This window comes from Chiloscyllium plagiosum, unplaced genomic scaffold, assembly GCF_037043375.1.
Source record: "Chiloscyllium plagiosum isolate Xiang-an unplaced genomic scaffold, Cpla_swu_hap1 HiC_scaffold_7, whole genome shotgun sequence".
Classification (NCBI taxonomy): domain Eukaryota; kingdom Metazoa; phylum Chordata; class Chondrichthyes; order Orectolobiformes; family Hemiscylliidae; genus Chiloscyllium; species Chiloscyllium plagiosum.
This window is the reverse complement of record NW_028270145.1, coordinates 48,933,307-48,959,869: the sequence shown is the minus strand read 5'-3', so window position 1 is coordinate 48,959,869 and position 26,563 is coordinate 48,933,307. Positions and strand designations below refer to the sequence as shown.

At 40.6% G+C, this 26,563-nt stretch overlaps 1 protein-coding gene and 1 long non-coding RNA gene across 2 annotated transcripts in view; one reads left to right on the top strand and one right to left on the bottom strand.

Annotated features, from left to right (window-relative positions):
* Positions 1 to 14,482, top strand: part of LOC122551518 (uncharacterized) — a 74,900-nt gene extending 60,418 nt beyond the window's left edge. The window contains exon 4 of the long non-coding RNA XR_015757663.1: positions 14,325 to 14,482. This is a non-coding gene — a long non-coding RNA (uncharacterized LOC122551518). The remainder of the gene's footprint in view (positions 1 to 14,324) is intronic.
* LOC122551515 (dual 3',5'-cyclic-AMP and -GMP phosphodiesterase 11A-like) overlaps positions 1 to 26,563 on the bottom strand; it is a 411,702-nt gene that overhangs the window by 134,853 nt on the left and 250,286 nt on the right. Inside the window, exons 6-10 of the mRNA XM_043693531.2 lie at positions 17,526 to 17,658; positions 12,314 to 12,389; positions 8,573 to 8,640; positions 5,997 to 6,089; positions 4,093 to 4,143 (exon numbers count right to left, since the gene is read on the bottom strand). Coding sequence (XP_043549466.1) covers positions 4,093 to 4,143; positions 5,997 to 6,089; positions 8,573 to 8,640; positions 12,314 to 12,389; positions 17,526 to 17,658 — 421 coding nt within the window. The remainder of the gene's footprint in view (positions 1 to 4,092; positions 4,144 to 5,996; positions 6,090 to 8,572; positions 8,641 to 12,313; positions 12,390 to 17,525; positions 17,659 to 26,563) is intronic.

Genomic DNA, 26,563 nt, shown 5'->3' with positions numbered 1-26,563 from the left:
CACAAAGACATGTTAACTATCCTTAATCAGTCCTTGCCTTTCCAAATACATGTACATCCTGTCCCACAGGATTCCCTTCAACAACTTGCCCACCACTGACATCAGTCTCACGAGTCTACAGTTCCCTGGTTTGTCCTTACTACCTTTCTTTAAGAATTGCACCACATTAGCCAACGATATCCAATCCCTCTACACCTCCATCTGCCATAACCAGGGCCTCCAAGCCCTCAGTTTTTTCCTCTCCAGACGTCCCCAACAGTACCCTTCCACCGACACTCTCATTCATTTGGCCAAACTGGTCCTCACCCTTAACAATTTCTCCTTTGAATCCTCCCACTTCCTCCAGACCAAAGGGGTAGCCATGGTCACACGTATGGGCCCCAGCTATGCCTGTCTCTTTGGTGGCTACGTAGAGCAGTTGATCTTCCGTAATTACACCGGCACCACTCCCCACCTCTTCCTCCGCTACATTGATGACTGCATTGGCGCCACCTCGTGCTCCCGCAAGGAGGTTGAGCAATTCATCAACTTCACCAACACATTCCACCCTGACCTTAAATTTACCTGGACCATCTCTGACACCTCCCTCCCCTTCCTGGACCTCTCCATCTCCATTAATGACGACCGACTTGACACTGACATTTTTTACAAACCCACCGACTCCCACAGCTACCTGGATTACACCTCTTCCCACCCTATCTCTTACAAAAATGCCATCCCGTATTCCCAATCCCTCCGCCTCCGCTGGATCTGCCCCCAGGAGGACCAGTTCCACCACAGAACATACCAGATGGCCTCCTTCTTTAGAGACCGCAATTTACCTTCCCACATGGTTAAAGATGCCCTCCAACGCATCTCGTCTACATCCCGCTCCTCCGCCCTTAGACCCCACCCCTCCAACCGTAACAAGGACAGAACGCCCCTGGTACTCACCTTCCACCCTACCAACCTTTGCATAAACCAAATCATCCGCCGACATTTCTGCCACCTCCAAACAGACCCCACCACCAGGAATATATTTCCCTCTCCACATCTTTCCGCCTTCCGCAAAGACTGTTCCCTCTGTAACTACCTGGTCAGGTCTCCGCCCCCCTACAACCCACCCTCCCATCCTGGCACTTTCCCCTGCCACCGCAGGAACTGTAAAACCTGCGCCCACACCTCCTCCCTCACCTCTATCCAAGGCCCTAAAGGAGCCTTCCACATCCATCAAAGTTTTACTTGCACATCCACTAATATCATTTATTGTATCCGTTGCTCCCGATGCGGTCTCGTCTACATTGGGGAGACTGGGCGCCTCCTAGCATAGCACTTTAGGGAACATCTCAGAGACACCCGCACCAATCAACCACACCGCCCTGTGGCCCAACATTTCAACTCCCCCTCCCACTCTGCCGAGGACATGGAGGTCCTGGGCCTCCTTCACCGCTGCTCCCTCACCACCAGACGCCTGGAGGAAGAACGCCTCATCTTCCGCCTCAGAACACTTCAACCCCAGGGCATCAATGTGGACTTCAACAGTTTCCTCATTTCCCCTACCCCTACTTCACCCCAGTTCCAAACTTCCAGCTCAGCACTGTCCCCATGACTTATCCGGACTTGTCCTACCTGCCTATTTCCTTTTCCACCTATCCACTCCACCCTCTCCTCCCTGACCTATCACCTTCATCCCCTCCCCCACTCACCCATTGTACTCTATGCTACTTTCTCCCCACTCCCACCCTCCTCTAGCTTATCTCTCCACGCTCCAGGCTCACTACCTTTATTCCTGATGAAGGGCTTTTGCCCGAAACGTCGATTTCGAAGCTCCTTGGATGCTGCCTGAACTGCTGTGCTCTTCCAGCACCACTAATCCAGAATCTGGTTTCCAGCATCTGCAGTCATTGTTTTTAACCACATTAGCCAACCTCCAGTCTTCCGGTACCTCACTTGTGACTGTGGATGATACATATATCTCAGGAAGAGGTCCAGCAATCACTTCCCTAACTTCCCACAGAGTTCTAGGGTACACCTGATCAGGTCCTGGGGATTGATCCACTTTTATGCGTTTCAAGACATCCAGCACTTCCTCCTCTGTAATATGGACATTTTGCAAGGTGTCACCATCTATTTTGCTACTTTCTATATCTTCCATATCCTTTTCCACAGTAAATACTGATGCAAAATACTTGCTTCGTATGTCCCCCATTTTCTGCGGCTCCACACAAAAGCCTTGTATCTATGCACCATTTGTAAAATGATACTGGCAACTACTCATTTCTGTTGCACAAAAAAAGGGAAATGACAGAAAAATATTTTGAAAACACCACACAGCTTGAGAAATTGTTGAACCTTGAATTGACCACTGAATTTGAAATGACTTTTTGGATGCTGTAGGCACACTTCCTGAAATAACAACAATTGTGGCCTTAATGAGCCTTCATATAATGTACACATAGCCAACCACTCTGTGGCACAGCACTCACGGGCTGTTGTGGCAAGTGGTAGTGTTCCATCTATCTTTGGGCTAAGAGGTCTGAGTTCAAGTCCCACCTGTCATGGAGGCGGATCAAAATGCAATTGAGCAAACTGATTTAAAGTGTTTTCTTTTTCTTCGACAAGCGCTCAAATTGTTTTCAGATTACATTAATATTTTTCATCGGTGTGGAGCAGGCTTCTGGACTCTATGTCTGATGAAACCAGCTCTAGATCAAGCACAGTAATGCTGTGTTATTGGTGCTTGATATTCAGTACTGGATAAAACTGCATGAGTGTGTGCTGCTGATGTTCCAAAGACTTGAAATGTTAACTCTGTTTCTCTCTTTACAGAAGCTAAGTTGCTCAAGCATTTTCTGTTTTTATTGCTGTTTCAACATAACGTTAAAACAATGCACAGAACCTAAGAAGAAAAGCAGGTATTCACCTAAATTAAACAAATTTATTTTGTCCAAGGGTTTGTTGCAAATAATATAACTGTGATCACTCATTCACTACTCAATCCTACTCCAGTTCCCTAAAGAAGAAATCTGATCAATATCTGGACTTGAATTCCTGTGAAGTTTGCTATCAGCATGAGTGTAATTTTAAATCTAACCAGGAAAGCATTTTAGTAATATAGAAAAGACAAACTTTGTTATACTTCTGTTGTCAAGTTTGTCGGTGAACTTTGCCTTAAATTAGGGATTAATACTCTCAACAATATGAATGATTAGCTCCTGTCATCAAATGTTAATCTAGTTCACACATCTCAGGATATCTCTCGGAGGTTTTCAAGTAATTTACTCATAGTTCACAGATCAACAGAATCATTTCATACTCTGTCAACAGACAAATGTAAATATAGAATTCCGGGAGACATACTCATCTAGTTAGAATACCCAGGAGCTTCTCAAAATTTATCACATTGTTGAATACACTAACACAGTAGCTGTGAGATATTTATTAAATGGCAACAGATGTGCCATCTATAATATCATTCAGACCTCTTCAAAAATGATAGCCAGAGAAAGTCTTCCATTAGGAAACAAGAACTGTTCACTTCTATTAGGGTAAAACTTTATGAATAGACCTTTTTTGTTCACTGGCTGCTACTGCTCCCTCATTGTAGGAGTTTTATTTTGCTTATTGTGAAAAGATTGTTTTACCATGAAAATAAGATAATTGACTTACTTGCTAAAAGTTCAAAATTCTGGTGACGTTATCCATAGCCAATGACTCATTAAATCTCTTGTTTTTTTTGTTGATGTTTCAACTCATATATGGATGTTCCAGACTGGCATATATATATTGTCACAAAATGTTTAACATCACGATCTCATGTTTTTTTCTCAATTACAAATAATGGAATTAGTCCTCTTATACTTATGCATAATTTATATAACAGAAAGCCAATCATTTTGGAAATGACCAGGAATACTTATAATTGTTTGAAATTCTGTCCATGTGAAATATTGTTCCTACAACTTTAGAATTGTAAATAATATTTTGTTGCATTCTACACAGATTAATCTTCCTCTGTTATTAAATGTTGGAAGCTAAAACATTTCATTTTGCAAAAAATGAAGTTTGAATCAGCATGATGCTGGATATATTTTCACTGTTGATGAATCCTACCTTAAATTTGTCTACTTCAGTCTTTAAACATGTAGCATGATATGAGAGGACCTGCAATAGAATTAAAGAAAATTACGTGCTGCACAGAAAATTGGTTCTAAAATCCTCTAAAAAAAAGGTGCTCCTAAGTGCAGACTATTATACACGTTTCTTTGGAGGAAAATGTTGGAATTGAACAATTATAGACATACAATGTCCACAATGCAATAGCACAATGAATACCCAAATCTGTTCTTTATGTCAGAAATCTTGTTTTGTTTTGTAAGGATGGTGAGAATGGTGGTAAAGGGAAGTTAATCCTGAAATCTACAAGGTGATGAAGTTTGGAAGCACTAACAAGATAAGAGAGTACACGTTGATTGGTAGGATCCTAGGAAGTGCAGAGGATCAGAGGGACCTTGGTGTGTATGTCCAATAATTCTTGAAGGCAGTAGGACAGGTAGGTATAGTGGTTAAGAAAGCCATTTGCGATACTTGCTTTTATTTGCTGAGGTGTTGAATAAAACAGCAACGTTATGATGTTTTATATACCATTAATCCACAGCTGGAGTACTGTGTACAGTTCTAGTTGCTGTACTATAGGCAAGATGGGATTGCAGTAAAGATGGTGTAGAGCAGAATCACCAGGATCTTTCCTAGACTAGAATGTTTCAGCTATGAAGAGAGACTACATAGGCTGGGGTTATTTATCTTAGAGCAAAGAAGGCTGAAAGGGGTCCTGATTGAGGTGTACAAAATTATTAGGGGCATAATTAGGGTTAATAGAGAGAAACTTATTCCCTTTGTAAAGGGGCCAATAACAAGGGGAAATAGATGTAAGGTACAGGGCAAGATGTTTAAAGGGAATCTGAGGCAATTGATTTGCACCCAGAGGGTTAGGGTTTCTTGAAACTCATTGCTTGAAAGGGTGACTGAGACTGAACTCCACACAACATTGAAGAAGTTATTTAGAAGAACAAATACAGCTGAGCTTGAGGGAGATCAAACAAAAGGAATCTTATTAGAAAGAAAATTTTTCATCTCAATAAACAATATAGACTCAGAGCTGCACATCTACAGTTGTTTGAAGTGTAGTGCACAAAGAGGATTGAATTCTTAAGGGACACCGTCACAGAGTAATGTTGTCTCTCACAAGACCTGCAACTATCTGTCACAGCATATTACTGTTTGTTGCAGTCAAGGGCACTGCAGCTTGAGATTTATTGCCTCTGGCTTGTTCCTGACTGCCACATGAATACCAGTAACATCTCTCAATCTGCCCCATTCTTGAAACAAAATCCTGACTGTAGCCTTGCTTGTTACAACAAATACACTCATAATTTTCCCATTTGATCTGCAAACAGCAGGATCAGCCCCTTGAGTTTGCACAATTTATTATAATGTTCAAAGTCTGGTTATTCATTGAGTTCTGAAGAAGCCAGATCAAACTCAAAATGTTAACTGCTTCTCTCTGAACAGATGCTGCTGTCAGATGTGCTGAGTTTCCCCAGCATCTTCTGTTTTTATTTCAGCTTTCCAGCATCCTCAGTATTTTGTTTAATATTGAGTGTTTAGCTCATTGCAATTTCTTTTCCAGGTATGCATGCCTTAAGGAAGTTCTGTTCTTCTCTCCAACAGGATTCCTGTTTTAATCTTTCAGCTGAAGAAGGTTCATACTGGCTTCAAACCACTAACTCTATTTTTGGCTTCACAGATGCTGCCAAACCTGCAGAGATTCTCTAGCACTTCCTGTTTTTATTTCATTGACTGAAATGTTGCCACTCTATCGGCTCCTCCATGAAAGTACACATCCTTCATTAGTCCATAGTGGTTTCCAGATGTGACAATAGTTTACTCTGGTGATGTTATATATAGAAGAAAAATTATTGTTTGAGAACAATATATGAAGTTAAGTAGATACTTACATCAAGAGCTACAGATTGCTTTGCCCAGGACTTCTTCACTTGATCGTACATAATGGTGTTGTTGATACCAAGGCCACAAAAGATTACAAATGCCTGCAACAAATATCATCAAAAACATTATTGAGAAAAATTTAAGTTCTACTTGTGTGATCTTTCTGTATAGTCAAGACTCTATTAATAATAATGGCTTTAAATGTTAAAGTCATTGCTGGACATGGCAATGTTCACTTTTATCACGTTGTATTCAGGTTGTGGCAAAAAAAGTCCCAGTGCAAAACTGTAGCATATCGCATAGTTATCTAGTTCTTCTCAATATATTGACCACCACTGCGCTTCAAATTTATTTTGCTTGTTTTTCACCCACCTGATTTCACATACTATTATAGTCTCTGAAATTGTATTGCAGATTTTGAGGGTTAGAAGCTATTTTCTTGGTCGTTAAAAAATTATCTAATGAAAATAAAATCATATTCTAGAAAGTACAGCAGTAACTCATGCTTTTAAATATCTGCTGTCATGTCTAATGGTGAACACTTGTCCAATTCTGTAAATAGAATTGTTTACATCAATATTTCTCCTATAAACTACGTTCGTAGAATGTTGGTCAACAATACAATTTTTGTGATTTTTCAGCAATCTGCAACTAAGCCCACATACAGTGAATTAAAATGATCTATGGAATATGACAAATCTTAAAATTTTGGGTTTAACTTCTCAAGAGCAACTAGGGATTGACAATAAGTGCATGCCCAGCCAGTGATGTCCACATTCCATGAATGAGTAAAAGAAACACAATCCAGAATAAAAATTAGTTCTGAAACATTGGAAATGTTCCTGCTCAGAATTGAAATTCTTTATCAAATAAACTAGAAATACTTTGCTGATGTATTAATGTCCTCTTACTTTGAAATATTTCCAACTTTTCTTTTCAAATATTGAATGCTTTGCAATTGCAAATTTAAATGATGATTGTTCACTGTAATAAGATGCTGTCACAAAATTAATACTTTTTAATTTCAAATATGATTACACCTATTAAAATGAAGTGTTTTATAACTTATCACATCTTCTTACATTGGCACAGACAAATATTAAATAGTACTGGTGTGCACATTTTGTAATTCTTATCTTTGGAATGATACAGCTTAATTAAATGCTAGCTTAAGTAAAGTATTTAAAATGGAATATTACATGTTCTATTTCTATCCACATCCCTTCCCCACTCAAAAACTTGCACTATGCATAACCGGAAATGGGTATGGCTTGCCAACTGATTTCCGGTATGTGCTAAAAATAAGTTTTTGAGGCATTTCACTAACTATGGGTATCACTGATAAGAGTTTACAAAAGTAAGCGCCAATATATTAATTGAATTTTAAGCTTAAATAGTGAGCCCTTTGTGTTTCTCAGAAGTTAGAAGTCTAGACAGCAAATAAAATGTTCTTCATAAAAGCAAACAACGTTCTTCATGTGAGCAATGCTTTTACTACAACACAGTGCAATGTAATGCAACACTTCGCAGAACAATCAGAAATGGATTGAGAAAGAAAAATAAGCTTTACAAATCACGCAGAGCAAGGAGAGTTTAAACTGAAAAGATCACTCGAAACTTCAACAGCATTTTAAAGCAGTGATTGAAAATCAATACAGTGTCTGGAATGAGTATAGCTACAGGCATTAAACACAATCACAAAAATTCTTTGTAAGAGCAACAGTCCCAAAGGGAAAGAGATCAGGCCAGATTTTTGCAGAATTGGAATGATTCTGGAGCCATTTAAAAATGCCAGATAGGACCGGATTCTAAGACTTCCCACACTATTCCTGGCATCTTAAATTTACTTTGCTGTGTACTCCCAACCTGATCCTGTCAAACGGGAAGGTATTTCATAACCCACCAGCAATTTTTATGGATTTGGACCAGTTTCTCCATGAATCATGGTTCATGAATCTCAAATTAAATCATAGTTTGGACTAAGGAACCTTTTTGAATGGTAACTTCAAAGTGTTTTTTCCGTGACCCATCCATGTCAACCCAATGCCAACTCATGCTTTTCCCATTTAACTCATATTAATTCAATGCCTCCCACATCTCCATGCCTATTTACATGTTACACACTATGTACAGAACAAATTAATCCTATAGTAACAAGAGTATGTGTGAAAAATGCTTAAAAAATCATTCATGCAAAATTATTTCAAATACATTTGACATTCCTATTGCCTATGATAGTTCAATCAAATAACCCATTAAAGCATAATTTACAGAAATTTTAAATACTTTATACATCTTGGGCTTGTGAAAATAAATAATGAGACATTGACAAAAGAGATTGTAAAACAAAAACCTTAAAAAGAAAGGTTAATCAAAGTTGATTCTTTTCTGCACCTGTGTAATCAAATTTGTATAATTCTTCTGATAGTCTGAGCTCTCAAACTTTGACTTCTTTGCAGGATATTATTCCTGGACAATTGTATGGGATTTTCCGGCTTTCAGTCTAAATTATGCCAATATATTTTTTATTCTAAAAAATACATAGTTTGTCTCAAAATAAGGAAATACTAATTGATTTCCTTACCTCAAACAGTCTCTGGTCGTCATCATCAAATGGCTTCCCATCAAGTCGATTGAGGACCTGTGCCACACCTGAAAGTTAACAAGTTGTGAATCACACACATAACAACCTGAAATCCAATTACTGAGTTACAAAATCAAAAGATAAATTGTCTTAATATGATGCATAAAGCAACTGGTATGAATATTATCATTTCTTGCAGACTTTTTTTGATATCTCTTTAAAAGAAACTCATATTTTCTTTCGTTTCTCTTAGGCAGCATATATTATTGAGAGATAGAATACTAGAAACCTAACCAAGTAGATTCTGAAAACATCAGCTGAGCACATGTGCGAGTGCACAAAGTATTTTATCTTAGAAATATAGAGTCATATAGCATGGTCCAACTCGTTCGCACCAACCAAACATCCCAATGTGACTTAGCCCTATTTGCCAGCACTTGCCCCATATCCCTCTAAACTCTTCCTATCCATATATCCATCCACATGCCTTTTAAATGTTGTAATTGTACCAGCCTCCACAACCTCCTCTCGCAGTTTGTTCCATACATACATGGCCCTCTGCGTGAAAACATCAGCGGTCAAGGACATTTGGCCTCGGGTCTTCAGGTGATTGTCCTCCAAGGCGGACTTTGGGATACATAATAACACAGAGTTGCTGAGCAGAGGATGCTAGCCAAGTTCAATACCCATGAAGATGGCCTCAAATAGGATCTTGGGTTCATGAACACTACAGGTGACCACACACGCACTTTCCCTCTCCGTCTCACCCTCATTCGCACATACATATAAGTCTATATGGTGAAATTACATTTGCAGATTTGTATTTGCAGATACTTCTGCTTTGTTCAAAAAGCTCATAATCTGTAGGCAGTCAATCAATGTGACAGTTTTAAATTCCTATTTTGGAAATAACAATAGTCTGACTCCAGATTGGAACAAGACAGACTCTAGCCTCACACCTTTAATGCATTGTCTGAGCTGAGATGTCACTTTTTTAAAATATACTGATAAAATGTTGTTATCTTGGGGCACTAAATTCTGGGATTTACATATTAGATTAGATTACATTACAGTGTGGAAACAGGCCCTTCGGCCCAACAAGTCCACACCGACCCGCCGAAGCGCAACCCACCCATACCCCTAGATTTACCCCTTACCTAACACTACGGGCAATTTAGCATGGCCAATTCACCTGACCTGCACATCTTTGGACTGTGGGAGGAAACCGGAGCACCCGGAGGAAACCCACGCAGACACGGGGAGAATGTGCAAACTCCACACAGTCAGTCGCCTGAGGCGGGAATTGAACCCGGGTCTCTGGCGCTGTGAGGCAACAGTGCTAACCACTGTGCCACCGTGCCGCCCGTGAATATTAATCAATCTAAACCTTCATCCGCTTTCTAAGTGATTAAAGATTTCACAGCCATCTAGGTTTGTTAAAAACATTGCATCAGTTGTATGACACTTTGATCTTTTACTATAAATTCTGTGTCCTGTGATCCTGCCCCACTAGTTACCTGATGAAGGAGCAGTACTCCAAAAACTTGTACTTTCAAATAAACCTGTTGGACTATAACCCGGTGTCGTGTCATTTTTAATTTTGTCCACTCCAGTCCAATACCGGTACCTCCACGTCATATCCTTTTTAAATCTTTACCCTCTCACCTTAAAGCTATGCCCTCTAATTTTGAACTCCCCATCCTAGGAAAAAGACCTTGGCTATTAACCTATCCATGCCCTTCATGATTTTATAAATCTCTATAAGGTGACCCATCAGCCTCCGACCCCCTAAGGAAAAATGCCCCAGTCCATTCAGCCTCTTTCCTATAGTGCAAACTTTCCAGTCCCAGCAACATCCTTGTAAATCTTTTTTGCACCCTGTCAAGTTTAACAACATCCTTCCTGAACAAGGACAATGAGAATTGTATGCAGTATTGTAAAAGTAGCCTTACTAATGTCCTGTACAGCTGCAACATGACGTCCCAACTCCTATGCTTAATGTTCTTACGAATAAAGGCAAGTGTGCCAAACACCTTCTTCACCATCCTGTCCGCCTCCAACTCCACTTTCAAGGAACTATGCACCTACAGCCCTAGGTCTCTTTGTTCAGCAATGTGCCCCTACCATTAACGGTATAAATATTGTCCTGATATCTTGTTTAAACTGTAGAAATTATATGCATGCTACTCGGTATAGCCACATTGAGATACGGCTACATAGAGTCATAGAGATGTACAGCATGGAAACAGACCCTTCGGTCCAACCCGTCCATGCTAACCAGATATCCCAACCCAATCTAGTCCCACCTGCCAGCACCCAGCCCATATCCCTCCAAACCCTTCCGATTCATATACCCATCCAAATGCCTCTTAAATGTTGTAATTGTACCAGCCTCCACCACTTCCTCTGGCAGCTCATTCCATACACATACCACACTCTGTGTGAAAAAGTTGCCCCATAGGTCTCTTTTATATCTTTTCCCTCTCCGCCTAAACCTATGCCCTCTAGTTCTGGACTCCCCCAACCCAGGGAAAAGACTTTGTCTATTTATCCTATCTATGCCCCTCATAATTTTGTAAACCTCTATAAGATCACCCCTCAGCCTCCGACGCTCCAGCGTAAACAGCCCCAGCCTGTTCAGCCTCTCCCCATAGCTCAAATCCCCCAACTCAAGCAACAACCTTGTAAATCTTTTCTGAACCCTTTCAAGTTTCACAACATCTTTCTGATAGGAAGGAAACCAGAATTACACACAATATTCCAACAGTGGCCTAACCAATGTCCTGTACAGCCGCAACATGACCTCCCAACTCCTGTACTCAATACTCTGACCATGGAAAGAAAACAAACTAAACGCCTTCTTCACTATCCTATCTACCTGTAACTCTGCTTTCAAGGAGCTATGAACCTGCACTCCAAGGTCTCTTTGTTCAGCAACACTCCCGAGGACCTTACCATTAAGTGTATAAGTCCTGCTAAGATTTGCTTTCCCAAAATGCAGCACCTCGCATTTATCTGAATTAAACTCCATCTGCCACTTCTCAGCCCATTGGCCCATCTGGTCCAGATTCTTTTGTAATCTGAGGTAACCCTCTTCGCTGTCCACTACACCTCCAATTTTGGTGTCATCTGCAAACTTACTAACTGTACCTTTTATGCTCGCATCCAAATCATTTATGTAAATGACAAAAAGTAGAGGACCCAGCACCGATCTTTGTGGCACTCCACTGGTCACAGGCTCTTCAGGAAAAACTGTCAATTCCTGTACCATTCAAGGCGTGTATCAGTGCTGCTCCAACCCACCCTGTTTATCATTGGATTAACCATTTCTCACTTATTGGCTCAAGTGGGTTTTCATCAAACAGAATAGAACTGTCTGGAAGTAAATCAATCTTCAGTACTGCTCCACAACCAACTAATAGAAAGAGTATTCAAAGGAGGGAGACAGAACCAAACAGTCAACATTTCCTTTCTCTTTTCTTTGCTCTCCATTAGATGGAGGTACATCTTATTTTTGTATATTACTTCATTCTCACTCACACAACCTGGCTGTGAATTGCTGAAATGGACAGGAAATCAGAATGACAGAGAGGGCTGGAAGTTACACTATACTTGTCCCAGGGAATAGGTTTCTCTCTTTTGTTATTTCTCTCTTCAAGAACATGTTCATGTCACAAAAACGTATCAGATTAATTGCTGAAATAAAATTAAAACAAATTGAAGGAATCACTAAAGACATACCAATTATCTGATGGCCACTGTTCCATATTGGTACACAAAGAACTGAACGGGTGTGGAAGCCAGAAATCTGATCAGCCTAAATGCAAACACATACAAGCTCCTTTAAATGCTAAATTTGATAACAAAAGTAAGACTTCAATCTTAACTGAGTACAGATGGAACTGATGCATAGTGGAAATTAATCAGACAACAGGATTTCTGGCACTATCAACGACTGGTATAGGAATTCATCACTGCTGACTAAATTAGAAGAATAATTTACATACACATCCAAAATAGGTAAACATTAAGTAATAATTAATACTATATAACTATCTCAGGTTTCATTGAGTATAAAGTTACCCTGGCATGTACATAGTTAAATGCATTCCTATGAGAATGTGCTGTAGATTATGGCTCTGTTTGTCAAACAGTAATAAATGAAACATTAATACTGCATCAGTCTGTTGTATGTTCTATACTTAGAGGTTAATAAGCTGTAAAGTACCTCGAGAAAAGAAGATCTTTATGGCTTTAAGGAGCAAATATGTCAAGTCACTCGATAATATATAATGCTTGTAATCCCATTATGTGACCTTTTTGTACTGTGCAAAAGTTTATGGAGTAGGAAGGGACTATTCTGGAAAGTATAATGTTTCTAGACAATGTGGAGTATAATTCAATACTGCCCTAGCCAGGTAATACATAAAGGAAAAAAAATAAAAATCACTTGAATCCTTGTTTGATAAGTTAATCAGTGAAATCAGTATATGACCAAATAATACAGAGCATTAAGCATTATGGTCAATTTTGAGTGCAATGCTAGCTAATCTTATTGCCCTCAGTGTCCTTGACTAGAGATGAATCAGATGGGTTTTGTGCTCCTGATGCCTACCCCAGTTGCAGCAGTTGTATACATGTAGATGGGAAGAGGTCTGGGTTCGGCTCCATTTTCCCCTTCCACACATAACTGAATAATCTGTTTGTGTTGTTTTATTTCACACAAGCAGAATGACCACTTTACTGAGGTATTAGGTTGCATCAACACTCATTGAGCTACAATTAACATGAGTCACAGCTTACAGTATGAGAAGAGGGAAAATGGAAGGAGGTGTGTGTTCATTAAAAAACAGAACATTTGAAAAAATAATTTGATAATGGTCTTTCTATTTAACATTTCTACATTTAAATACCTTTCCATAGATCTGTGAATAAGATAACTTAAATTTTAAAAATATCATTTTGAGGCTATTTTTCATTTAATTTCAATGTGGTTATGCGTACCCCTATGGACTGGAGTGACATGAGTACAGGGATAAATATACTGCTTTTACATTGAGAGCAATATGAAGTGCCCTGTCCGATTTACTGTCATCTGAACCTTCAGCATTTGGTAATTCCTAGATTTATGGTATTTCTATCTTGAAAATCAAATTGATGGGTGGAGAAATTTGAAATCACAAGCATTATTCAAGTAAAGTTGATGGAAATAACTTGAGTTTTCTTGGGATTTGACATTAGGATAGCTATCTGTCATTAAGAAGGCCTGTAATCTCCTTCGGATAACCATGATGTGGAAATGCCGGTGTTGAATTGAGGTGGACAAAGTTAAACATCAGGCAAAACTGAGTACTGCAGAGGCTGGAGATTAGATTCAAGATTAGAGTGTGCTAGAAAAGCACAGCAGGTCAGGCAGCATCCGAGGAGCAGGAAAATCGACGTTTCAGGCAGGAGCCCTTTATCAAGGATCACACAAAACCAGGTTATAATCCAACATGTTTATGTGGAAGCACAGGCTTTCATAGCAGCGCTGCAAAAGCTTTTACTTCCAAATAAACCCGTTTGACTATAACCTGGTGCTGTATGATTTTAACTTTGTCCTTTGGATAATTAATAGATAATAATAAGTGTTTTTTGCTTATTGTTAAACAGTAGATTATTGTATACACTGTGGGAATATTTTTGCACAAACGTTTGGTACCAATGTGTTATTAGATTTTGCTCCCCATTTCTAATTAATCCTTCTTTGCAGTATTGCGCATTCTCATGCATCACCTAATTCTGATTGGAAGCAACATCAGTGAATTCCTCAAGCAAATCATCCACATATTCTCCCTGCTGAACTGGAGACCAAGAGAAAATACTGCAGTAGATGAATGAATCAAATAAATAAAGGCAACTTTCCTTCTATTTTGAATGTGAGAAAGAATTTTTTTTTTTAGTTACACATGAATGTTTTAAAACAAGCTAGAAATTCACACACAGGAATTCAAATGGCAGAAAATAAATCAATTCTGGGGTTCTTGTGGCAAAACGCTTCTGGGCCAGAAGGTTTGGATTCAAGTTCTACCTGCCCCAGATACATCATAGAATCCCAACAGTATGGAGCAGGCCATTCAACCCATCAAGTTCACTCTGACCCTCCAAAGAGCATCCCAGCCAGACACATCAACCCCCATCCCCATAACACTGCATTTCCCATGGTTAATTCACTTACCCTGAACATCCCCGGACACTATGGGCATTTTAGCATTGCCAATACACCTAACCTGCACATTTTTAGATCTTTTGGAGGAAACCCAAAGCACCCAGAGGAAACTAATGCAGATTGTTACCTGGGGGTGGAATCAAACCCAAATCCCTGGTACTGTGAGGCAGCAGTGCTAACCACTGAACCACACTGCTCCCCCAGTGTCTGAACAGGCCAATTCAAAATACTTTGCAAATCAGTTGTAATAGACTACGTATGTGGCCAAGTACACATACACACACACATAGAGACGTAGGTGTTCTGTTTGTGTTACTGGCAGATAGAATTGACCGGAGACTCTCTGTAGTATATCGCATTAACCCTGGGAAGGATGAAGGCTCATTTCTCAAAAACCTTTCTTTAGATTCTGTTAAAATAGACTTTTAAAATTAATCCATTTAATATAAAAGGAATTGGAATTAGGTTCAAATTGATTTAGGTCTAGCATTTATTCTGAGCAGCAATTATTTGCTAAACCTACATTAAGTAGCTTGATTCTCATGACGAAGAATGCATCATGCAATAACTCCATATACAGTTATGGAAATATGTTTTAGAAACATAACGTGCTGCAGAAACTCAGCATACCTGATAGCATCTGAGGAGAGAAAAGCAAAGTTAACAATTTAAGGCAGATAACAACACTTCTTTCAAAACTGGTCATATTTAACATGAAACAATAACTTTGTTTCTTTCTCCACAGATGCTGCAAGATCTACTTAGTACTTCCAGCACTTTCTGCCCTTATTTCAAATTTCCAACTATAGCATTTTGCTTTCTTTATTGTGAAAATGTGTTTGGAACCTTTCTGCTAATTTTTTTAGCTGTTTTTGTTTAGGAATGAATGTGTCAAGGCTCATGGAGTAATCTCAATTCAAATGGATTCGCGTTTCCAAATACCAGTCTAGTGAGTTTGTGAATTAGTGTGCATTTCATAGTTTGTGAACCAAGAAAGAGTAAGTTAAATGCTATAAATTAAACAGCATAGTGAATTAAACACTGACCTTTTATATCAAGGCAGCACTTACGCTCTTAGTTGGACATAAAATATCTCAAACACCAGTCAAAAAGTGCAGAGGGAGTCTGCCTGATGTTCGGCCAATATTTAACCTTCAACTAATATCACAAATAGACCATTATTACATTCCAGCTTATGCAAACTTGTAGTGTGCAAATTAATTGCTACAATTCACTACAGTATACTGGACAACACTTAAAACAAAGTAATTTACTGGCTATAAAGACTATGAAGAATCCTTATGTCATGAAAACAATTCTAAAATGCAGGTTCTTTTTCTCAAGTGCAGTCTACGTCAATGGCTTATCCTTTCTACCTGTGAGCTGTAAAAACATTGGCAGAGATAATTTTGGCAATTTTAATCCAGTTGCTTGTGGCTATAATACAAAACTGGTACTAATTGGTAGTCTCGCTCAGATGCCACAGGATGGCAGGTCTGAAATGGAGAAACATTATGTTGATGCAGTAGCGGGTGCTCTTCTCAGCTTGAGGCTACAAGATGTTGTCAGGGTAATAAAAAAATTTTATCGTGCTATCTGACCTTGGAGTGCTTGGTGATATCACAGAAAGGCAGACACAGGAAGAGTTATTTTCAGTAATAACCATTGCACATCTTGATGAGCACAATGGTTTGGGTTTTGAGGAGGGGGAGGTGCATAGAAATTATAATTTAGTAATTTAGTACAGTGATTTTTTGCTATTTAATTTAAAATTTTGATGAACTCGATCCATAGAAGTTATTTTATACCATATGCCCAGAAATCATAGTAAAAGAACACATTGAAAATAGGAGCAGGAGAAGGCCATTCAGTCCATCCAGCCTCCACAGCCTTTCAATGCAATCATGGCCGATCATCCAACTCAGTGTCCTGTTCCTGTTTTCTCTCATATCATTGATCCTTGGCCCGAAGAAATATATCTCACTTTGGCCTCAACTGTTTTCTGTGACAGAGAATTCCACAAACTCGCTATTCTGGGTGAAGAAATTTCTCTTTGAAAAAAATAACTATTCTCCTGTCACTGAAAAACTAGGAAGAAACCCATAGGCCACTTCATTCCAGTGGCAATAATGTTCTGTTTATCCCCGTAATGTAGACATTATCAACTATTGTGAGCATTATGTAAAATTTGACGATGTGAGTAGCCTTTGCCAATGAGGATGTAAATAATGTTGTCATACCCATCATGATCTTTAAAATAATGCTTATTTTCAAGCATTTTAATATTTCTTTATTTAGATTGTTTTGCAAAGTGCAGCTAGTTTAGTAACCATTTTAATAAGTTTGCATGAAATTATTAAAGTGGATTTGGATTAATTCTGTGGCATTAGCCTAACAAAACCACTTTTATAACATCAGATGATTATATTACAAGACTACAGATGACAAGTTTTCCCCTGAATAATTTCACTCTTTAGTTTAATCTAATATTCAGGTAAAAATACCCATGAAAATGCAGGTTACATGTTCTTCTTAATATAGCAAGATCCTTCATTTGCACTCTACAGTGATTGGACCGCACCAATGTAGAGTGGAGCCTGACAGAATAACAGAGAACATTGTGAGCTATAAAAGGTTTGTACAGAAATAGACATGTTGCAAAATAGGATATCAGAAGCCACTCTCTTAAAATATGAGCATTTGTGCAGTCATGTTATTTGAGATCAAGTTTAAAGGATTACTCACTTCAGCGTCGAACCGTGGATCTTGATACGCATCACTGATGTTCACTGGGAGACCTGTTGAAGCTACAAGCTCAGCAATGCTGTTGTTAATTAGCCAATCTGAATAGGATGATTTTTCTATGCTGTCTTTAAAGCTTTTGAGGAATATAAAAGACACAGTTACTCTAAACATAACACACACCACTCACTTTAACTGTTGTACAGTTAAATTGGTCAAATTAGATAGACATTTATTCTTCCAATTAAATAGCAAGGGGATCAAATGTATTTAATCATCTTATTTCCTATGTACATCCACATTATGACTAGACTTAAAAAGGTGATGAAAGATGTCACCAACAGAGCTATCACCTGCATTTACACATCAAAAACTTGTTAACTGATGCTCAATTTGAATTTTTCCAAGACCATTCATTTCTAAGATTCATTGCATTTTGGGACCAAAGTAGTTCAAAAAGAGCTGAATTTCTGACACAAAGTATAAATCAGCAAATTAGAATTTGAATGAATGAAGCATCAAAGAGCTCAAGTAAAATTGAAGTAAATGGGAATCAGAAGGGCAACTCTTCATTGATTGGAGTCAAACCTAGTACAGAGGAAGATGGTTGTGATATTTTTAGTTTATTCTCTCAGAAGACATTGCTGACTGGGACAGCATTTATCATCCATCCTAAAATGTCTTTGAGAAGATGGTGGTGGTGAGTTGTCTTCTTGAACTGCTGCAGTCCATGTGGTGGAAGTATATCTACAGTACAGTTAGGAAGGGAATTCCAGGATTTAGACCCAAGTGACAGTCAAGGAATTGTGATATTGTTCCAAGTCAGGATGGTATGTGATTTGCAGCAGCATTGTAATTGTAGGTGGTTGTGTTCCCATATATTGATGCTTTTGTATTTCAGGATGTTAGAAGGTGCAGATTTGGAAAGAACTGTCAAACCATCCTTTGTGAGTTGCTGCAGTTGTACGTGTTGCCTTTATGTATTGGTGAGAAAAGGAGTGAATGTAGAAGGTTGTAGATGGGATTACAATCAAGCAGGATACTTTATCTGAGATGATGTGGAGTTTCTTGAGTGTTGTTGGAACTGCAATCATCTAGGCAAGAGGGAACTATCCCATCAGACTGCTGACTTGTGCCTTGTTGTTTGTGGACAGGCTTTTTGATGTTAAGAGCAATATTCCCTCTAATTTTCTTTCTAGCTGTGTGGGCCTCTGAGTCCACATGTGGCAGTGACTTCCAGAATGAAAAGCCAATGCCATGATTGATGCATCGACACTAATTGTCGTGCACGGAATCATGAACCAGCTGTACACTCATGCAGCTTAGAAGATTGTTGGCCAGGAGGTGAATTACTCACATGTGAATTCCTAGCTTTTGGCCTGCTCTTGATGTCATCGTATTTACTGTACATAGCTAGTTGCTCAATGGTAACCTGTTAGCATGTTGCTGGGGGAATTCAGCAAGGGTCATACCATTGAATGTCAGGGGGCAATGGTTATATATTGTTTTGTTGATGAGCATCGCCTGTCACTTGTGTGGCACAAACATCATTAGCCACTGATCACTGTCCACGTCTTGCTGTGTATCGACATTGACAGCGTCAATATCTGCAGAGTCATGAGTAGTGCTGAATATGTTAGAACAATCGACATCCCTACTTCTGACATTGTAATGGAGGAAAGCTCATCAACAAAGCAGCTTAAGATGGTTTGGCCCAGACCACTTCTCTAAGAAATGCCTGTGTTGAAGTCTTGAGATTGAGAATGATTGATCTCTAACATTCACTAACCACCTTTCTTTATAATAGGTTTATCTGTAATAAACGCAGAGTTTTCATCTTGACTGCCATTGATGCCAGTTTATATACGGCTCCTAACCCAAACAAATACAGTGACTACAAAAGGTGACAGGCTGACTATTCACCCACTAGTGACTCACCTCCTGAATCTTCAGAGCTTTTCCACTCTTACAGGGCACAGATTAGGAGTGTAATGAAGTCTGTGCCACAAGGCTGAGGAGAGGGGAATGCACAAGTTACAAACGCTGGGTTTTGTGTCCTTGGGTGGCTGGGGCTGGGGGGTGGGGGTGAGAACAAGCTTACAGTTTTGCCTTTACCAGCAGGCTACCCCTCTCTGTCACAAGTTGCCTCAATGTCCTTGCACACAAAAATGCAGTTGGCAATCCATTCCAGGACAAAGTTCCAGTGCTCAGCATCTAATGTCCCTGAGCAAGAGCCCGAGTTCTTGCAGCTTTTCGTTTTGACAGGCTGCATTCAGGATGATGTGGTCTGCCCTCCAGCACAGACTCACTAAAGGACACATCAACATGGCAGAATAGGGAGCCCAGATGAAGTGACAGCTTCAGCAATAACAAGGCCCAGGGCACCTGGAATGTTAAGTTGGGCGGAGAGCAGGTAAAGCTTGCTACCTTCACAGCCACTTTGGGTTCCTTCATGATATTAAAAATGGTGCCAGAATCATGGCAACAGTGGAAGCTTTACACTGTATTTTATTGTATTTTTCACTGTAAAACACACGTGACAAAAAAATCATTCATTCATTCGTATTAATTTCTAAATTCCTTGGTCACTGAGTGAGTGAGTTAATGTATGAGAGTGAGTGAGTGAGTTAGCAAGTGAGCGAGAGGGAGGGAGTGCATAAGAGAGGGAGACAAAGAGAGCATGAGAGAACCCTGAGACTGGAAGTGAGCTGGACACACACAAGTCTCCTGCATTCCCACGAGGAGAAGAGAAAAAAGATAAGATTGAAAGGCATCAGTATTTACTGTGGAAAAGGATATGGAAGATATAGAAAGTAGCGAAATAGATGGTGACACCTTGCAAAATGTCCATATTACAGAGGAGGAAGTGCTGGATGTCTTGAAACGCATAAAAGTGGATCAATCCCCAGGACCTGATCAGGTGTACCCGAGAACTCTGTGGGAAGCTAGAGAAATGATTGCTGGGCCTCTTGCTGAGATATTTGTATCATCGATAGTCACAGGTGAGGTGCTAGAAGACTGGAGGTTGGCAAACATGGTGCCACTGTTTATGAAGGGTGTTAAGGACAAGCCAGGGAACTATAAACCAGTGAGCCTGACCTAGTTGGTGGGCAAGTTGTTGGAAGGAATTCTGAGGGACAGGATGTACCGGTATTTGGAAAGGTAAGGACTGATTAGGGATAGTCAACATGGTTTTGTGCATGGGAAATCATGTCTCACAAACTTGATTGAGTTTTTTGAAGAAGTAACAAAGAGGATTGATGAGGGCAGAGTGGTAGATGTGATCTATATGGACTTCAGTAAGGCATTCGACAAGGTTCCCCATGGGAGACTGGGTAGCAAGTTTAGATCTCACGGAATACAGGGAGAACTAGCCATTTAGATACAGAACTGGCTCAAAGATAGAAGACAAGGGGTGGTGGTGGAGGATTGTTTTTCAGACTGAAGGCCTGTGACCAATAGAGTGCCAATAGGATCAGTGCTGGGTCCTCTACTTTTTGTCATTTACATAAATGATTTGAATGTGAGCATAAGAGGTACAGTTAGTAAGTTTGCAGATGACACCAAAATTGGAGGTGTAGTGGACAGCGAAGAGGGTTATCTCAGATTACAATGGGATCTTGACCAGATGGGTCGATGGGCTGAGAAGTGTCAGATGGAGTTTAATTCAGATAAATGTGAGGTGCTGCATTTTGAGAAAGCAAATCTTAGCAGGACCTATACACTTAATGGTAAGGTCCTAGGGAGCGTTGCTGAACAAAGAGACCTTGGAGTGCAGATTCATAATTCCTTGAAAGTGGAGTCGCAGGTAGATAGGATAGTGAAGAAGGCCTTTGGTATGCTTTCTTTTATTGGTCAGAGTATTGAGTCCAGGAGTTGGGAGGTCATGTTGCAGCTGTACAGGACATTGGTTAGGCCACTGTTGGAATATTGTCTACAATTCTGGTCTCCCTTCTTCTGGAAGGATGTTGTGAAACTTGAAAGGGTTCAGAAAAAATTTACAAGGATGCTGCCAGGATTGGAGGATTTGAGCTATAGGGAGAGGCTGGACAGGCTGGGGCTGTTTTCCCTGGAGCGTTGGAGGCTGAGGAGTGACCTTATGGAGGTTTATAAAATCATGAGGGACATGATAGGATAAATAGAGAAAGTCTTTTCCCTGGGGTGGGGAGTCCAAAACTAGAGGGCCGAAGTTTAGAGTGAGAGGGGAAAGATCTGAAAGGGAACTAAGGGGCAACATTTTCACACAGAGGATGGTATGTGTATGGAATGAGCTGCCAGAAGAAGTGGTGGAGGCTGGTACAATTACAACATTTAAGAGGCATTTGGATGGGTATGTGAATAGGAAGGGTTTGGAAAGCTATGGGCCGGGTGCTGGCAGGTGGGACTAGATTGGGTTGGGATATCTGGTCGGTGTGGGCAGGTTGGACTGAAGGGTCTGTTTCCATGCTGTACATCTCTATGACTCTATAACCCATTTCTGAGCTTCATTATTGTATGGTCAAGGCCAACTCAGAGTGTACTACATCAGAGAGAAATGCAAGGTCAGCAGTTAATTAAAACCAACCCCGGTCACCTTCTCCTTTCCTGGTAAACAATCTGGGTTTACTCCTTAAGTAAAAAGGCAAAAAAATGCCTTATTCGTTAGATCTGCTGCTTGACGCTTTTAAGGGAAAGGTCATTTTATTATTTATTTTTTAAAGCTATCAAATTATTGCTTTGGCACTTTTTGCTGAGCAACTTGTTTTAATTATGTCTTCACCTTTTAGAAAAGCAATTCAGTCTAATATTTCAGGCTACAGAGATCAAGTCACTGAATTTATTCAAGAAAGAATAGATAATTGGTCATATTTAAAGGCATCAAGGGGTGTGGGGAGAAAGCGGAACTATAGCATTGAGGTCGTGGATCAGCCATGATCATACTGAATGCCAGAGCAGGCTTGATGGGCCCATTAGCCTACTCTCGCTCCTAGTTTCTATGATTCTATGTTGTGGTAAAACAGATCTCAGGCAGTTTCTGTGGGATTTCTTGCCGAAGGGGAATGAACGGCTCGTAAGAAGTCTTACTGCCTTTTAGAGTTGAATAGCTCTGTAAAATTATTTTTGCTCAATAGAAACAATAAATGTTGAACATGCTCAGCACATCTGGTTGCGTATATGCAGAGAAAGGTCAGAGAGCCTCCATAAGGACCCGTGGAGATTGCGGACCTGAAGAAGTGACTCCATTTCTGTCTTCCAAGCTTGCTGAGCATTTCCAACATTTCTAAGTTATTTTTCAGATTTTCATCATCCTCAGTACATTGCTCTCCTATTAAAAATGTCCATGGTTGGAGGGGGATCTAAGATGGCGGCTATCTGAGAAGATCACACTGCAGAGTTTCGCATCGCAGCAGGAGCAGGACGGTCCTTAGCCCACCCAACCCAGATCATCAGGATTTCTTGGGACATTGGAAAGATTACGGAGCCTCAAGAAACATTTAAAAATTGACTTACCTGTATTTTCAGCTGTCCAGAAATGCCTAAAAAGGGAGGAGGAGCATCTGAGGTCGGGCCAGCAGCTCAGCCTGCAGCAGCCTCAGAGCCGATTACTCTCCAAGTCCTGGTGAACCAGCTCTCTAAATCTCGTGAGATGTTGGGGAAACAGATTGAAGAAAAGCTGGCTCCAGTCTCTCTCATGCTGCAGAGGCATGAGCAGCAGCTGAGAGACCTGGAGAAGAGGACGGATGAGGTGGAGCACAGGGTCACAGTGGTGGAAGCTGATGCCAGTTCATTCAAGGATGAGATCCAAGCCCTGAAGACTCAGGTTCATAATTTGTGTGACCAAGTGGATGATCTTGAAAACAGGGGCAGGAGAACAAACATTCGGATCATCGGTCTGCCTGAGGGTAAGGAAGGTGAGCGGCCTGCGGAATTTGTTGAAGATTGGCTTCCAAAATTCCTTGACTTGGAGACTGGCATGAGAGGGTTGAAGATAGAGACGGCTCACCGGGTCGCAGCACGGAGGTCGGGTCTGGGTCAACGCCCTCGTCCTTTCCTGGTGCGGTTCCATCATTACTGGGATAAGGAGAGAGTCATGGAGGCTTCCAGACTCCAGGGGAAGGATCCAAAGGCCCTAATTTACGAGGGGTCTAAGATCATGTTTTTTCAGGACTTTTCAGCGGCGGTGATCCAGAAACGAAAATCGTATGATGGTGTCAAGAGAAGACTGAAGGAGTTTGGGATTCAGTACTCCCTGAGATATCCAGCAGTGCTTCGGATCACCTTAGATGGATCCATGCATCTCTTTGACACATCGGAGAAGGCAAGAGACTTTGTGGACAAACTAACCTAATTTAAACAATTGTAGTATGTATAAATATTGTTGCTTGGGTATGCGTTTATCATTCTGTAAAATAAATGGAGGAAATCCCGTTGGAGCTTTGTTTTCCCCCCTTTTCTTTCCTCTATTGATAATAATTTGGTTCAAACTATGTCTGGTGGTGGTTAAGATGTAATTTTAAATTTCTAAGTTAGGACATACCAAAGGGCGGGTGGGGTATTTATTCCCCTTTTTTAAATAAAAGAATGTTTTTTTATTCATATTGACATTCTATGGGATGTTTATTCTTTTTAGTTTGTGCTTGCGATGCAGCTCGAGCTGGAAGAAGTGAAGGTGGTTGAGATGGTTAGATGCCTATTTATGGGCAGTTCGGGATGGGTAGTTGCCCCCTCCGGGCAGGGGGTGAGTTCCCCTACTCAGCTTTATTGGCGCTTTATATGTTGGTTTGTTTCCTGGTTTTTGTTGATTTTTATTTTTAATAATTTTGTATGTTTGTTAAATGTAGTGGTTTTAGTTTATGTAGTTTTTATATTTGGTGGACCATGCGACACTAAGGCTCAGCAATTTGTGGTTCGGGTTCCTCCTCTCTGGAATTTAAATGTAATTGCAGAAGATTATGGCTAATGATTTGATTAAATGGTGTACCTGGAATATCAAGGGAAGTCACTCACCAATTAAGAGGAAGACGGTACTCTTGAGTCTTAGAAAGGAGAAGGTGGATATTACTTTGTTACAGGAGACACATTTGGATGACAAGGAGCATCTGAAATTACTGCAGAATGGCTTTGACCGAGTTTATTTTTCATCATTTAATATCAGAAGTAGGGGAGTGGCTATATTGGTAAGGAAAAATCTCTCATTTAAATTGTTGGAATGTGTTAAAGACACATTTGGGAGGTTTGTAACTCTTAAAACCGTAATAAATGGGGAAGAATATGGCATTTTAAATGTTTATTGTCCCCCAGTTCATCTTCTTAAATTCTTGGTAGATGCTTTTTCTAAACTGATAAGTCTCAAGACACGGCACATCATTATAAGGAGAGATTTTAACTGCCTCATGGACCCCACAGTAGACAGGTTGCCTAACGGTCCCTCGATACCCTCTGTACAAACTAAACAGTTTTTGGGTTTGTGTGGGGAATTCGGATTGATGGACGTCTGGAGGTGTCTCCACCCTACAGATAGGAATTTCATGTTTTTCTCCAATCCGCATAGATGCCACACGAGGATTGATTTTTTTTCTGACCCCTGCGGTAACCCTGGATCTGGTGGCATCCTGTAGGATTGGTAATATTGCCATCTCTGATCATGCTCCAGTGTACCTCATGGTTGAGATTAAGGATGTTACAGTGGATTCAAGGTACTGGTGAATGGACACCTTTATTCTCATGGACAGCAAGTTTGTGGAGTATTTCTCTAGGGAATTTTGGGCATTCCTAGACACCAACATAGGCTCGGTTGATAGCTCATCTGTTCTCTGGGAAACTTATGCCAGGGGGCTAGTTATTTCATATTCCACCAGTAGGAAGAGGCAGAAGGGTGAGCAGCAACATCTCCTTGAAGCACGGTTGAAGGCAGCCGAGAAGGCCTATTTTGACAGATCCTCGTTGGTCAAACTACAGAGGATTACAGCACTGCGGTCTACACTAAATTCCGTGCTCACGCAAACAGCAAAGAAGGAGCTTGCTTTTGCAAAGCAAAGGTTATACGAGCATGGTGACAAGCCAGGCAAATACTTAGCATACCTTGCCAGAAAGAGAAGTGCCCCACAAACCATTACAGCGATTAGGGAAGGGTCTGGGAACCTAACATGTGATTCTAAAAAGATTAATGTGGCGTTCCAGAGATCCTAGTCTAAGTTATATCAGTCTGAGAATTGTGAGGAGGGGCAGGCCAAAATGGAATCCTTTTTTAGAGATCTGAAGCTCCCGGGTGTGACTCCCGAACAACAGTCCTTTCTCAATGCCCCATTATTAAAGCAAGAAGTGCAGGAAGCTGTGAGGCAGCTTCAGAGTGGAAAGACGCCCAGTCCTGATGGACTTCCCAGTGAATTCTATAAGGAATTTATAAGTATACTGTCAGGATAAATAGACACGGTGGCACAGTGGTTATCACTGCTGCCTCACAGCACTAGAGACCCGGGTTCAATTCCCGCCTCTGGCGACTGACTGTGTGGAGTTTGCACATTCTCCCCGTGTCTGCGTGGATTTCCTCTGGGTGCTCCGGTTTCCTCCCACAGTCCAAAGATGTGCAGGTTAGGTGAATTGGCCATGCTAAATAGCCCGTAGTGTTAGGTAAGGGGTAAATGTAGGGGTATGGGTGGGTTGCGCTTCGGTGGGGCGGTGTGGACTTGTTGGGCCAAAGGGCCTGTTTCCACACTGTAAGTAATCTAAAAAAAACATAGACTTTTCCCTGGGGTCGGGGAGTCCAGAGCTAGAGGGCATAGGTTTAGGGTGAGAGGGGAAAGGTATAAAAGAGACCTAATGGGCAACGTTTTCACACAGAGGGTGGTACGTGTATGGAATGAGCTGCCAGAGGAAGTTGTGGAGACTGGTACAATTGCAACATTTGAGAGGCATTTGGATGGGCATATGAATAGGAAGGGTTTGGAGGGACATGGGCCGGGAGCTGGCAGGTGAGACTAGATTGGGTTGGGATATCTGGTCGGCATGGACGGGTTGGACTGAAGGGTCTGTTTCCATACTGTACATCTCTATGACTCTAT